This window comes from Orbicella faveolata, unplaced genomic scaffold (assembly GCF_042242905.1).
Source record: "Orbicella faveolata isolate gen_17 unplaced genomic scaffold, um_ofav_v1 contig_2, whole genome shotgun sequence".
NCBI classification, from domain to species: Eukaryota; Metazoa; Cnidaria; class Anthozoa; order Scleractinia; family Merulinidae; genus Orbicella; species Orbicella faveolata.
Genome location: NW_028301547.1, coordinates 27,182,501 through 27,197,555, shown reverse-complemented (window position 1 = coordinate 27,197,555; position 15,055 = coordinate 27,182,501). Strand labels below are relative to the sequence as shown.

Sequence of the window (15,055 nt, the reverse complement as noted above, 5' to 3'; positions counted from 1 at the left end):
CTAGAATACACTAATTTATTCCAACAATTAAAAGGGGAAGGCAGAGCTGTTGTTAAAGGCCGTAACCCATAACATCTGTTACGGCTGAGTATGCTTCATTTTCCCTTGGTGCTACAGATCAAATTACTTGTTGTTGATAGAATTCACCCAGAAAGTTACCAGTTTGCTATGGGTGTGGAGAAAAAGGTCACTAGTGGCTCAAAACTTTATGACAGCCCTGGGGAGGTGTGTGACCCAAATGAACTTTGACTTTAAATTTAAAAGGTTTCTCACCAATATCATCTCATATTGTAGCCTTATTTCTGTATGTCTGCCATAAAATGTAGTGCTTTTGTTGGCATAATTCCTTAATTGATGTATAGTACAGAGAGGGAAATTGACAGAAGGCAAAACATGTTAGACCAGCTGATAACTAAGTAAGTATTATTTTTAGAAGAGCAAAGAATCTACACATGTAGCAGCTCTGGTTCAAAGCCCCACTGTGACCCCGTAGATAATGGTATTAAGGCATAAAGGTGATTAAAAGTCTGTAAATAGCACTTAGTGGCCCACAAGGTCAGCATTTATCTCTGGTTTCTGTAGCATGGGACAACTAGGAACATTTCTACTACCCCCTGGATTGGATGCTTGTCCATCACAGGGCTACCACTCCCTCCCCAGCATTTATTTTTCTGGTAACTCTTTATAGTTCTGGTTAGAGAGTGGCACTGTGAGATTACACTCTTACAGATAGTACTCCCAATATTGCATGTCCCCATGTACAAGAAAACTTCTTGTTTAATCCATCTGTGTTAATTACTCACATCAAAGGTAATTTCCCAACATAGTTCTCAATTGAAATTATCCCACTTTGGCACGGTGCATAACTGTGATAATCTCTGACATGTTCAGATAAATGATCTTTACATGTATATATTCACCTATATATCTTTGCCATCTACATGTACGGGTTCAACATGTGACCAGTTACATGTGGGCTTGACAGTTCAGTTGGTAGACCACTACACTGGTACTGCAGGGCTCATGGGATCGGCTTCTGCTAAGTGTGAATTTGTATGGCAGGCTCTATCTTCACAACTGCTTGTTTAATAAGTTATGTGGACTACACAACTGCAATCGTCTCTCGTCTCTTTAAATCTTAATTAAATAAATATATACAGGTGTATTGCTTGCATTCACTTGCGTATTGATACTTTGAGGCAGCGTGGCCAAGTGGTTTAGGGGGGTGGTGTAGTAATCCGGAGGTCGTGGGTTTAAGGCCTCCACCCTGCCACTAGCAGGATTTGTTTCTCGATGGTCCCAAGTTCAAATCCTCGGTCACGCTTTGTAAATAGCCAACTGGTCTGCCACCTGCCAGTTGGGATTTTAACTATGACATTTGAAATATTTGTTTCCTTTGTTTCAGTGGCACGCCTGTAAACTGGCTAAGCTCAGTGCTTGTACAGCTAAGTGCGTGACCACTATAAATAAGATTTACATTTTACAAACAGTCTTTTATATCATGGAACATTAATGTGTTTGCCGGGACATTTAACAAGTTTGGATTATACTTACCTTGAATTCTATCGATTTGGCCAGTGCTTGGGTGACAGTCTCTCGCCCTTATCAACTTTTTTTTCTCTCGTAAGTTCTCTTGCGTCTAGAGATCCCAACCAATGCTTACCTAACTTTTTAAAGATGTTACTTTTAGCCCTTCCCGAAATCTACACACGTGTATTTCACCTGTAGAAGTCTTTCGATTTGGACAGTGCTTGGATGAGAGATTCTCGCTCATATCACCTTTCTTTTCTCTCCTAAGTTTTCGCGCGTTTAGAGATGCGCCACACTCGCGGGGATCCCAACCAATGCTTACCTAACTTTTTAAAGATACTACTACCTTTAGTGCTCCCCCAAATCTACACACGTGTATTTCACTTGTGGAAGTCTATAGATTTGGTCAGTGCATGGGTGAGAGATTTTCGCCCCTATCAACTTTCTTTTCTCTCGTAAGTTTTCGCGCTTTTAGAGATGCGCCACACTCACGTTTTAGGAGCGGGGATCCCAACCAATGCTCACCTAACTTTTTAAAGATACTACCTTTAGCGCTCCCCCAAATCTACACATGTGTATTTCACTTCTGGAAGTCTATCGATTTCGACAGTGCTTGGGTTAGAATTTCTTGCCTCTTTCAACTTTCTTTTACCTCGTAAGTTTTTGCGCGTTTAGATATCCGTCACACTCGCGTTTTAGGTGCGAGGATCCCAACCAATGCTTACCTAACTTTTTAAAGGTGTTACTTTTAGCCTTCACCCAAATCTGCACACGTGTATTTCACTGGTTAAGTCTTTCGATTCGGACAGTGCTTGGGTGAGAGATTCTCGCCCATATTATCTTTTTTTCTGTGTTAAATTCTTGCGCGTTTAGAATGCGCTACACTTGCATTTTGGGTGCGGGCAACAAATGCTTACCTAACTTTTCAAAGATGCTACTTTTAGCCCTCGCTTAAATCTGCACACGTGTATTTCACTTGTGGAAGTCTGTCGATTTGGACCTTACTTGGGTAAGAGATTCTCGCCCATATCAACTTTCTTTTCTCTCGTAAGTTTTCGCGCGTTTAGAGATGCACCACACTCGCGTTTTAGGTGCGGGGATCCCAACCAATGCTTAACTAACTTTTTAAAGATGCTACTTTTAGCTTTCCCCCAAATCTACACAGGTGTATTTCACTCGTGGAAATCTATCGATTTGGACAGTGCTTGGGTGAGACATTCTCGCCTCTATCAACTTTCTTTTATGTCGTAAGTTCTCGCGCGTTTAGCGGTGCGCCACACTCGCGATTTAGATTCGATCATCCCCACCAATGTTTACCTAACCTTTAAAAGGTGCTCTTTTTAGCCCTCGCCCAAATCTACACACGTGTATTCACTTGTGGAAGTCTGTCGATTTGGACAGTACTTGGGTGAGAGATTCTCGCCCTTATCGCGCGCTTAGAGATGCGCCACAGTCGCGGTTTAGGTGCGGGAGTCCTAACTAATTGTCACCTAACTTTTTAAAAATGCTACTTTTAGCCCTCCTTCAAATCTATACACGTGTATTTCACTTGTAAAGATCTATTGATTTGGACAGTGCTTGGGTGAGATATTCTCGCCCATATTAACTTTCTTTTTTCCAGTATGTTCTCGCGCGTTTAGAGATGGGCCACACTCACGGTTTCTGTGTCGGGATCTCAAACTATGCTTTCTGGACTTTTTAAAGATGCTACTTTTACCCATCCCCCAACTCTACACACGTGTATTTCACTTGTGGTATTCTATTGATTTGGACGGTACTTGGATATGAGATTGTCGCCTAAATCAACTTTCTTTTCCCTAGTGAGTTATCGCGCGTTTAGAGATGTGCCACACTCGCGGTTTTGGTTACAGTATCTTAAGCTATGTTTACTGGACTTTTTAAAGATGCTAGATTTGGCCATTTCTCAAATCTACACACCTGTATTTCACTTGTGGAAGTCTGCCGCTTTGGACAATGCCTTGGTTAAAGATTTTAGCCCATTTATATCTTTTTTTTCACTCGCGTGTTTTCGCGCGTCTAGCAATGAGGCAAACTCGCGTTTTTTGTTTGAGGATCCCAAACTATATTTACGGGGCTCTTTAAAAATGGTAGTTTTGGCCCTCCCCCAAATCTACAGAAACGTATTTTACTTGTGGAAGTCTATCGATTTGGACAGTGTTTAGGTTGGAGATTCTCGCCGAAATCAACTTCCTTATCTCTCGTAAGTTCTCGCGCGTTTAAAGATGCGCCACACTCGCGTTTTAGGTGCGGGGATCCCAATCAATGCTTAGCTAACTTTTTAAAGATGCTACTTTTAGCCCTTTTCCAAAGCTACAAACAACCATTTTACTTGTGGAAGTCTATTGATTTGGACAGTTCTCAAAGTCGCCGAGACCGGGCTGCGCGCAGCGTGATTTTGACCAATTTTGGGTCGACTTCCAGGAACTTGGGCGATATTTCCGAGTCCCAGGGACTCTAAACTAATTCGAGAAAACAAGCAAGTGAAAAAAAGATATAAATGGGCGAGAATCTTTAACCCAGGCATTCGCCAAAGCGGCAGACTTCCATAAGTGAAATACACGTTTGTAGATTTGAGAAAGGGCCAAGTCTAGCATCTTCATAAACTCCAGTAAGCATAGTTTGAAATGCCGACACCGAAATCGCGAGTGTGGCGCATCCTTGAACGCGCGAAAACACGCGAGAGAAAAAAAAAAATAATGGGCGAGAATCTCCAACCCAAGCATTGTCAAAATCGACAGACTACCACAAGTGAAATACACGTGTGTAGATTTAAGAAAGGGCCAAATCTAGCATCTTTTAAAAATCCAGTAAGCATAGTTTGAGATCCCGACACCAACACCGCGAGTGGGGCGCATCTCTAAACGTCCAAGAACTTACTAGAGAAAAGAAAGTCGATATGAGCGAGAATCTCTCACCCAAGCATTGTCCAAATCGATAGACTTCCACAAGTAAAGAATTGGTTGGGATCCCCGCACCTAAAACGCGAGTGTGGCGCATCTCTAAACGCGCGAGAACTTACAAGAGAAAAGAAAGTTGATATGGGCGAGAATCTCCAACATAAGCACTGTCCAAATCGATAGACTTCCACAAGCAAAAAAACGTTTGTGTAGATTTGGTGGGGGTCCAAAACTAGCATTTTTAAAAAAACCCATAAGCATAGTTTGGGATCCTTACACCAAAGACGCGAGTGTGCCGCATCGTTAAACGCGCGAAAGCGCGCGAGTGAAAAAAGATATAAATTGGCGAGAATCTTTAACCCAGGCATCCAAAGCGACAGACTTCCAGAAGTGAAAAACACTTGTGTAGATTTGAGAAAGGGCCTAATGTGGCATCTTTAAAAATTCCAGTAAGCATAGTACGAGATCACGACACCAAAATCGCGAGTGTAGCGCATCTCTAAACGCGCGAAAACACGCAAGAGGAAAAAATATAAATGTCCGAGAATTTCCATCCCAACCATTGTCCAAAGCGACAGACTTCCACGAGTGAAATACACTTGTGTAGATTTGGTGGAGGGCCAAATCTCGCATTTTAAAGAGCCCCGTAAGCATACTTTGGGATCCCTACACCAAAAAGGCGAGTGTGGCGCATCTCTAAACGCGCGAGAACTTACAAGAGAAAAGAAAGTTGATATGGGCGAGAATCTCCAACATAAGCACTGTCCAAATCGATAGACTTCCACAAGCAAAAAAACGTTTGTGTAGATTTGGTGGGGGTCCAAAACTAGCATTTTTAAAAAAACCCATAAGCATAGTTTGGGATCCTTACACCAAAGACGCGAGTGTGCCGCATCGTTAAACGCGCGAAAGCGCGCGAGTGAAAAAAGATATAAATTGGCGAGAATCTTTAACCCAGGCATCCAAAGCGACAGACTTCCAGAAGTGAAAAACACTTGTGTAGATTTGAGAAAGGGCCTAATGTGGCATCTTTAAAAATTCCAGTAAGCATAGTACGAGATCACGACACCAAAATCGCGAGTGTAGCGCATCTCTAAACGCGCGAAAACACGCAAGAGGAAAAAATATAAATGTCCGAGAATTTCCATCCCAACCATTGTCCAAAGCGACAGACTTCCACGAGTGAAATACACTTGTGTAGATTTGGTGGAGGGCCAAATCTCGCATTTTAAAGAGCCCCGTAAGCATACTTTGGGATCCCTACACCAAAAAGGCGAGTGTGGCGCATCTCTAAACGCGCGAGAACTTACTAGAGAAAAGAAAGTTGATATGGACGAGAATCTCTTACTCAACCACTGTGCAAATCGAAAGACTCCCGCAAGTAAAAAATACACGTGCAAATTTAAGAGAGGGCCAAAACTAGCATCTTTAAAAAGCCCAGTGAGCATAGTTTAAGATACCGACACCAAAAGTTCGAGTGTGCCGCATAGCTAAACGCGCGAGAAAAGACAAGGGAAAAGTAAATTGACTTTGGTATCTTTACGTTCAGTTCATAGATCTGAACTTGGTTCAAGGGGAGAAGCAGAGGAAGGTTCATGTTGTGTACTTCGTTCATCATTACGGGATTACTTGATTTATCGGCATTCCCCGGTTTTGTCCGCTCACGTTTTTTTCCTGCTCAAATCTTTCTTCACGTGTGTTTAGACGTGACCCGATTTATAATGATCTTGTTTTGTTCCAGATTATTGGCGCCGGTGGAGTACGCCATCATTTGAAAGCATCGGGAATGACTCGAACGCACTATTTGCTTTTAAGGCGCTATTAATATTGTGACTTCACTTTAAGGCTTGTCTCATATTCCATCGGCCCTTTCTGGGTTTTTTTTTTTTAATATCATCGACATGTCACTGAACCAGATTATGACGCCTTTCCTGGCCGCAAGACGAAGAACCCTATTGAGAGTATGTAAGGAATGCTAGGAAAATTGCCCACCATTTCTCTGCTGTACTTACAGTAGAAGCCCCGTTCGTCCCGTCATGTACCTTTTAGGGGTTCTTTTCAAAATTTCCAATGAGCACCCCCGTCCTTTTTTTTGGGAGTTTCCCCGCGCCCCCGGGAGTAATATAAATTGTTTTTGTTTCTATACCCATGCCACAGCCAAAATTTCATCAGAAAAGCTTTTCTAAATGCGGAAGGTTTGTTAATTTGATCAGTCAATGTAAGTGCATGATTTAAGTGGCATAACAAAGACTACAAAGACTTGACGCAGTGTTCCTTTGCAGATATCGACGAGTGCAGAATAGAGGTGTGTGGTGATTATGAATTTTGTGTCAACACTGAAGGCTCTTTCTCTTGTGTCTGTAAAGAGGGATTTATTGCAATGGGCGCCACATGTAAAGGTAAATCACGGCGTCATCATTTGCATTCATGGCCATAAGTGCAAAAGCATAAAGTTATTAAAAAAGGCTATGATCGTGAACATACAAAAACAACAGCAGTATCGTAGCAGTAGATGAATGCTAGCTACAAGTGAGCAGCATTTACTTTGCTGTTCACTTGTAGCTAGTATTAATCTACTGCTTTGATACTGCTGTTTGCTCGAGGTTAGCATTTATATTTTTTGATGCAATTTACCCTGCGAGCAAAGGTTTCTTCGATCTTCCCGACTTTTTTAGGAAGATCGTAGGGACCTCTAGATCTGCTCTCAGGGAGATGGAAGTGAAAAATGAAATACTTTTAAATTTTAAACATTCCTTCACGACCGTTAGCCAGCATTCAATAGTCTATTTTTTTCCAATTTCACTTTAAACCAATAAACTGGGTTTGACAAGGCTTTTTTCCATAGTTTGCTTGCTGCAGGTTGTAGATTTGATGGCGTCTCTCACAGACTCGTCCAATAAGCGTGGATATTTATTCAACAGATATTAATGAATGTCAGCAGGACCTAGCTGAGTGTGATGAACAAGCTGCCTGTTACAACACCGATGGATCATATCTCTGTGTCTGTAACAAAGGTCTTTATGGAGATGGATTTTACTGTTTAGGTAGGTTTTTCTTTTTGTTGAATTACAGCGTTCTAACTCATTCTGTAATGTTTGAATATAATTCAAATTACGCCCTGTCCTTGTCAGGACCCGTTAAAAGGTGAAATAGGCACTTAAGGGGAAAAGTGAAGCCACAAACCAAATTTGAGGCCCGGGAATCCGTGCAAATAGTGAAAAATGCGGGGTAACATGTTTTCTGATACCAAGAAAGGAAAAACCTGTAATCGATGGAAAATGCGGGAAAACAAGGACCATGAGTAAAGCGCGCGACAACATGTCACGGATCATTACGGATGGTGAAGGAGAAAAATCATGTCACCCGTGACAAGCGCGGGAAAACGTGCAAGTGATAAATAGCGCGGGAAAACATGCAACTGATAAATAGCGCGGGAAAACGTGTAACCGATGAATAGCGCGGGAAAAAATGCAGCCGATAAATGATGCGGGAAAACATGTAACCGATAAATAGCGCGGGAAAACATGGAGCATGATAGGTTATTGTGGTATTATTTTAAGTTCCAATGATGCAGAAAATCTAAAAATGTGTATTGTTGACTTATCGCAGAATCAGTGTTGGATGGGCAGTGTTTAGAAGAAGATGAGGAATGTGCTGCTGCTTTGTCTGCGTATTTTGTATTTTGTCTGCGTATGCAGCCGTAAAAAAGAGTGTTGCACAAGCATTCCTGAAGCCTAGCGAATGGCTCTTGATGTTTCCAATAATTTTGTTTTGCCAGTTTCTTAGTGTTATGTAAATAATTGAGGATTCAGTATAGACTTATTACCAAAAATTACCCTCGTATTTTTCTGAAGATTATAATCACACACCCAGTATAAATAACGTTGGTTTGAGGTGTATCTTTGGTATTTAATTTATACCTGTATGTTACCGGAGAAAAGACTTAGATGCGCTTTTCCTGAAAAGAAGCCACTGCTTAGCTATTGGTCAACTATTGGTTTAAGACATCATGAGGACGCTTTCCATCCAACCAAAAATTTCAAAAATTTCCAAACAGGGATCTAAAGTTTCCAGAAAATCCGGAAATTGTTGAAGAACGCACCATTCAACCGAAAATTCCAAAAAAAAAAAACCGGGAGGAAAGTCAAATGGATGGGAAATTCCCGGTGTGAAATTTCCGAAAATTTTGGTATACCTCGCAAGGTTGTCCACTTTTCTTCGTATTCCGAAAAATGATGTCCATTCGTCACTGGAGATTTCTGAAAATTCAAACTGGAATTTTTTGTCGAATGGAAAGCGTCTTTGATACTATTGGTACTTTAAATTTATAACGGGAAAATAATCCATTGCGCTTTTTCTGATAGGGACATCTAAACATTTCTAAAAGTAAAAAAATGCCATGTTATTTAAGATTATGGGAAGTTTGTTTTTAACGTTCTATTAAATAAAGTAAAAAAACTGAACTTCTCCTTAGCAGTCCTTATCTGAACACGAGCGAAGAGAGACAAGGAATGATTGCACGTCAAAAGGAAAAGAAGTTAGTGATGTGAAATGTTTAAAATAAACGGTGGAAAATGTCATGGGTACTGATAATTTTGCCACTCCGACATTTTGGTGATAACAGAACAGCCAAAAAACAGACGAAATTGTCAAGATGTTGAAATTTCAAAAATTTAGCTTTTAGTTTAGACATTTCAGGGTCATTTCATATCGGTAATATATACCACTCTAAACGATACTTTCATTTTTTTTAAACCAACATATTGGAATGAGCTGGCCTGTAGTTGACAGAGCCATTGGTATCAAGAATAAGGCGTTTTCACTCACGTGGTCAGTTTATTGGAACAGCAGAAATTTTTTAAGTTAAGAAAAGAGTTCAACTCCCACAGGATTGGTTTGGTACACCAACATGGCCGTCGTTTCATTGTTTCAGAACACCAATATATGGCTGTCGTGACGTAATATATCAAACGCGAGAGACAGTGTTTCATCGGGATATCCAAACCAAGAAGAGAGTTGAAAATGCGACGCTGCATTCAAGGTGTTTGGATAGCCGATGCAACACTGTCTCGAGTTTGATATATCTCCTCAATCGCAACAAAAACTAAGGAGTAAACGCAGAAGTACAATCGTCAAAATCTATGCTAATTAAGACCGGGTATCCAAACCTCCTTCGCGTTGTGATTTTCTTTAACTTGATTTATCAATAAGTTTGAGAAGATATGTGAAAACGTTCTATAGACTTTTTCTCATTTAGTCAAATCCAGTGAAAATTCATCAGCGCGAATTCTAAACTCTCTTTACTCCTCCAGTCTCGGGTTCAAAATAGGAATTCTCCCGAATGATCGCTGCACTTTTGTTGCAATGAAAGTTCTGAGACTTTGGTAATGTATCAAAACATCTGTCACCTGTCTGCATAGCCTTCCTGGCCGGCGTTCAAAGCGCTTCGCACTTCCAGTTTCTCCCTCACCCTCTTCTTTGAACGCCGGCCTCGCAGGCGACTACTGCTTATCAATGCATTTAATGCCCATCATTTACTGTGTTTAAAAGAGTGTTTGACTTGCACTGAGCAATACTTTCGTTTTAAATAATGATGAATTAAATGGAATGAGCATGCAGAGACATAAGGATTTCAATGTATTATAACTACATTTGCGGTGTTCATTTGTCGTAATAAATGCGGCGAAGTTTTAATTCTGCGCTATAACGCGCGCTGCACGGATGGAGTCAGACTGTTTGTTAAAAGTTGGCTTTAGGTCTTTTACATAAAAAAGGTGAAGTCTGCATACGAGCCAAGTGGCCCACCAGGCCGTAGCTCATCCCGGTTTCTGTAGCATGAAGCGACTAGGAACATTTCTACTCCCCCCTGTGTGAGATGCTGGTCCATCGCAGGGTTACCCCCAGCATTTAGTTCGCCGATATCCATTTCATACACCTGGGTGGAGAGAGGCACTATGAGAGTAAAGTGTCTTGCCCAAGAACACAACACAATGTCCCCGGCCAGGGTTCGAACCCAGACCACTCGTTTCGGAGTCGAGCGCACGACCCTCTTTCATAAAAAGTATCTCACAAATTTGTTTTGATTGTCTAAGAAGTTTTAACTGGCCGAAAATTTGACCATCTGGGCTTCATTAGAATACGTGTTCATGAAATCCATCCGTTTTGTTTAAGATGTTTTTCATTTATCCTATTGTAATGATATAGCGGTTTTAGTTCTGCTTTAAACCATAAACGAACAAAACCTTACCGTCGGACCTTAGCTTTATTACTTCTATTTTATTTTAAACTTTTGTTTTGATCCTTACGTCTTTACTCAAAGCAGTTTGTTTTCAGTTTTTTAACATGACGCGTAAAACAAACAGGCACGCAACATCTTCAAGTTCGATGACGCATTTACTACTGTCACCAAAAAAAATTACATAACGTGGCAAATAATTCATCAAGAAAATTGCGCGCTAAATTAAAAACGGAACAATCACCGGTCAGTTTGGATTGAGTTTGAGGAAAACTCCGTCAGGGAAAACACACGATTATCATGGTGTCTTCGTTTTCGAAAAACTCCGTTTTCAAAATGTTTGCTCTCCCCACTAAAAGGCAAAGACGGCGTTTTCAAATTCCTCCTGTTTGAAGCGCGTTTTCGAAAAGCTCCGTTTTTGTGACTGATTAGTGTGGACGGAAGGCCTAACCGTAGAAATAATGCTGCGTTTTCAAATTCCTCCTGTTTGAAGAGCGTTTTGGAAAGCTCCGTTTTTGTGACGGATTAGTGTGGACGGTATTTGTAACCGTAGAAATAATGTTGCGTTTTCAAATTTCTCCGGCCCAGTGTGGATGGGGCCTTAGTCTTCATTTAATAAATTTCAAATCTATGATAATTCATCAACTTTAATCACAGGACTAAACATGGCCATGACGTAGTTTCGACATCTTGGTTTTAGTTTCGATTGAGAGGAAAAATCAAACACTCAAGACAGCGTTTAACCGCATTTCCAAACACCTCAGTCGAAGTTCGTCAAAAATACTTCTCTACGCGTCGTATTTTCCGCTTTCTTTTCGGTGTTTGGAGATGTGGTCAAACACGGTCTTTCGTCTTTCGATATATTACGTAAAACTCCATACAAAGTTTCTAATCAGGTTTTAGGCAGACAGGCAGGTCCAAGACAGCTGAGGCTGTCTTAAAAACATAGCACGTGAAAGCTAATAAGTTACCGAGGGACTTTACTCGTCCGGATCCACCTTTGAAAACAATTAGTTTGTCTTGCAGAAACATTTAATTCATATTACGATAAAAATTCGGACTTTGAGTAGTAGAAAAAGACTCAAATGTATTACAATCGTGCTCAGTTTATAATGCCTAATTGAAATAATAGTGCGAAGTTTTTTTTCTTTGCGGAACAAGTCACTATCTGAACCATCGTTAGAATGCGTGTTAAGAAAAAGCCATCTGCTTTCATGAAAAATTTTACTTCTAAGTTATTTTGCGGTAAAAAAAAACAAATAGGTTTCAGCCCTTAATTATAGACATTGGTTTAAAATGTAATTTACACAACTTACTAGGGCAGTTTCGAAAACTAAATGGAGTCCGAATGTCACCTTTCTATGTTACGCAAATTCAAATTGAAATTCAACTTTTCCTTAAATCTTTTCTTATTACCGAAAACAAGAAGTAAAACCACCTTCAAAAATCTTTTTTTCAATATATGCCCTTTCAGGAATGAGACAAAGAAAGCTGCCATTGTGATAGTTGTTTTAATTCAAATTCAAATTCAAGTTCAGCAGCTTTTACTAACTGACACTTTAATGGAAATTGCAAACAAAACTGTCAGTTTTTGCATTTGAAGATCTAAAACGTACCTTAGATTAAGTTCTATTTTACTAGGTATTTTCGTTTCTCTGACAATAGTGACGCGCAAAAGGAAAATAAGCCATTAATTTGAACCAAAATGTCAAAAAAATCACTCAGTATACGTATTCATCGGTGCTATATGAGATATAGTTGTAAAGCACTCAAACCAGCCGCCGTCTACATCTCTTAAGATCAAACCATCTCGTGCGCAACTCAGCCCACAGTACCACTTCACTGCAAAACCACTCAGTGATCTGTTTTAACGTTCAAGCTGTGTAATGAATGAAGCTAGCCCACTCTACTCATCGTTGATCGTTAACTGTGTGTTCAACGCCTTCTCAGCCGACATCGCTATCATGTTGAACATTTTAACAATCCATGCGATCAGAAATACTTTGTCATTACCAAAGCCTTTACAGACATGGCTCCTGAGTCTTGCTGTTTCTGATCTTGGTGTTGGTTTACTTGTTCAACCTTTGTCCATCACTCTGATGGTCAATCCTACTAATTCCACCAGAACCGCGTTTAACATCATCGCAGTTTTGTTTGGTAATGCCTCGTTCTTTAGTGTTGTGGCCATAAGTGTCGACAGATTCTTGGCCATTCATCCTCATTTCAGGTATCAGGAACTTGTGACTCACAAGTGTGTTGTTACTGCGGTAATATTAATTTGGGTTTTATGTGTTTCTTTGCCATTCATTTTGATGGTGAGTTCTAGAGAACTCGTGAACATGGTTGTCATTACTATTTTAGGCTTTTGCTTCATAATTACAGCACTTGTTTATTCCAGCATTTATTTCACTGTAAAACATCATAGGAACCAAATTCAAGTAGAACAAGCACAAGTAGCTCAGAACGTCCAGAATAACCAAACTGAAAGTGCTGCGAGGCAGAGAAAATCTGCTGTCAGCGCATTCTACGTATTTCTCGTGTTTTTAGTTTGTAATTTGCCAGAGTATTGCGTTGCAGTTGCCCATCTGATATCTCTGCCAAGTACCGCTTTAATTGGTCTGTGGGCTTACTCACTGACCCTGTTGTTCCTTAATTCCTCTCTGAATCCTGTTATTTACGGCTGGAAGATGAGACACAATCGACACGCTATGATAGAGGTACTGCGAAATATATTTCCAAGACAAACCCAAGCAAACTTGTAGTTACTTGACAGTTCTGTTAACTTTAGAAATGTCAGTACAACTAACAGTTTATCTCGACCAAGAAACTAATTTTTAGTCATTATTTTAGCTTAATTCGTGTACATCCGGCAGACTTTAGTCTGTTAATATAAATGATGTCCAAAACGTACCTTAGATTGAGTTTTATTTCACTAGGTATTTTCGTTTCTCTGGCAATAGTGACGCGCAAAACGGAAAATTAGAGATTAATTCAAACAAAAATGTCAGAAAATCATTTGGTATACGGATTCATCTGTCCTAGACGGGAAGAAGTAATAAAGCACTTAAACCAGCCGGCCGTCTACATCTTTTAAGATCAAACCATCTCGTGCCCAACTCAGTCCACGGTACAACTTCACTGTAACATCACTCAGGGTTCTTTCTTCAAAGTTCAAGCTGTATAATGAATGAAACTGACCCACTCTACTCATCGTACATCGTTAACTGTGTGTTCAACGCCTTCTCAGCCTACACCGCCATCATGTTGAACACTTTAACAATCCACGCGATAAGAAAAGCTTCGTCGTTACCAAAGCCTTTAAAAACATTGCTCTTGAGTCTTGCTGTTTCTGATCTTGGTGTTGGTTTACTGGCTCAACCTTTGTATATTGCAAAGATGGTGGATCGTACTTATTCCACCGTGATCACGTTTGATGTTATCCAATTGATATTTACTGTAGCCTCATTCTTTACTGTTGTGGCCATAAGTATAGACAGATTCTTGGCCGTTCATCTTCATCTCAGATATCAGGAACTTGTAACTCACAAGCGTGTTGTTGCTGTGGTGATCTCAATTTGGACTTTAAGTGTTCTTTATCCATCTATTCCCCATTTGAGCCCAAAAAAACCTGTTTACGTGATTATGTTAGTTATTTTGGGGTTCTGTTTCATTATTACAGCATTTGTTAACTGCAGAATTTATCTCACTGTGCGCCATCACTCAAACCAAATTCAAGTCCTTCAAATACAATTGACACAGCATAGCCAAATAGAAAGTGCTGCGAGGCAAAGAAACTCTTCTATCAATACGTTATACGTTTATCTTGTGTTTTTGGTTTGTTGTTTACCACAGTATTGCGTTGCAGTTGCCCTGGTGATATCTACGCCAAGTACCGCTTTAAATGGTCTGTCGCTTTACGCACTGACCCTGTTGTTCCTTAATTCGTCTCTGAATCCTGTTATTTACTGCTGGAAGATGAGACACATTCGACACACCATGATAGACGTACTGCGAAATATATTTCCAAGACAAACCCAAGCAAGCTTGTAGTTACTTGACAGTTCTGTTTTAAAAAAAACTTTAGAAATGTTATTACAACTTACAGTTTATCTCGACAAAGAAACTAATTTTTAGTAATTAATTTAGCGTTTTTCATAAAACACAATCCGTGTGCGTTCGGTAGACTGATGATGTAAAATTATGTAAGAGTATAAAATATCAATGTTTTTATGTCAGAATAACTACTGGCTTAGCCATTGTCTTACTTCGTTGCTTGTAGTGTATTCGTAACCAAACAAAATAATTTTTTATCTGTTATAAAAAGAAAATGTGTTTTAGAACTGAATATTCTGTTTCCACATTTGAGGTAGCG

At 40.1% G+C, this 15,055-nt stretch overlaps 2 protein-coding genes and 1 long non-coding RNA gene across 3 annotated transcripts; all 3 read left to right on the top strand.

Moving 5' to 3' along the window:
* Positions 1-7,377: 7,377 nt before the first annotated feature.
* On the top strand, positions 7,378-9,026 carry LOC149112646 (uncharacterized). Its single transcript, XR_016207086.1, has 2 exons — positions 7,378-7,492; positions 8,058-9,026. It is a non-coding gene; the product is annotated as an uncharacterized LOC149112646 (long non-coding RNA).
* Positions 9,027-12,188: 3,162 nt separating this feature from the next.
* Positions 12,189-13,756, top strand: LOC149112645 (uncharacterized). The gene has a single exon (XM_089289151.1). The coding sequence runs from the start codon at positions 12,570-12,572 to the stop codon at positions 13,443-13,445; it is 876 nt and encodes a 291-aa protein (XP_089145277.1). The 5' UTR covers positions 12,189-12,569; the 3' UTR covers positions 13,446-13,756.
* Positions 13,757-13,831: 75 nt separating this feature from the next.
* LOC149112644 (adenosine receptor A3-like) lies at positions 13,832-15,012 on the top strand. The gene has a single exon (XM_089289157.1). The coding sequence runs from the start codon at positions 13,867-13,869 to the stop codon at positions 14,731-14,733; it is 867 nt and encodes a 288-aa protein (XP_089145283.1). The 5' UTR covers positions 13,832-13,866; the 3' UTR covers positions 14,734-15,012.
* The last annotated feature ends 43 nt before the right edge of the window (positions 15,013-15,055 follow it).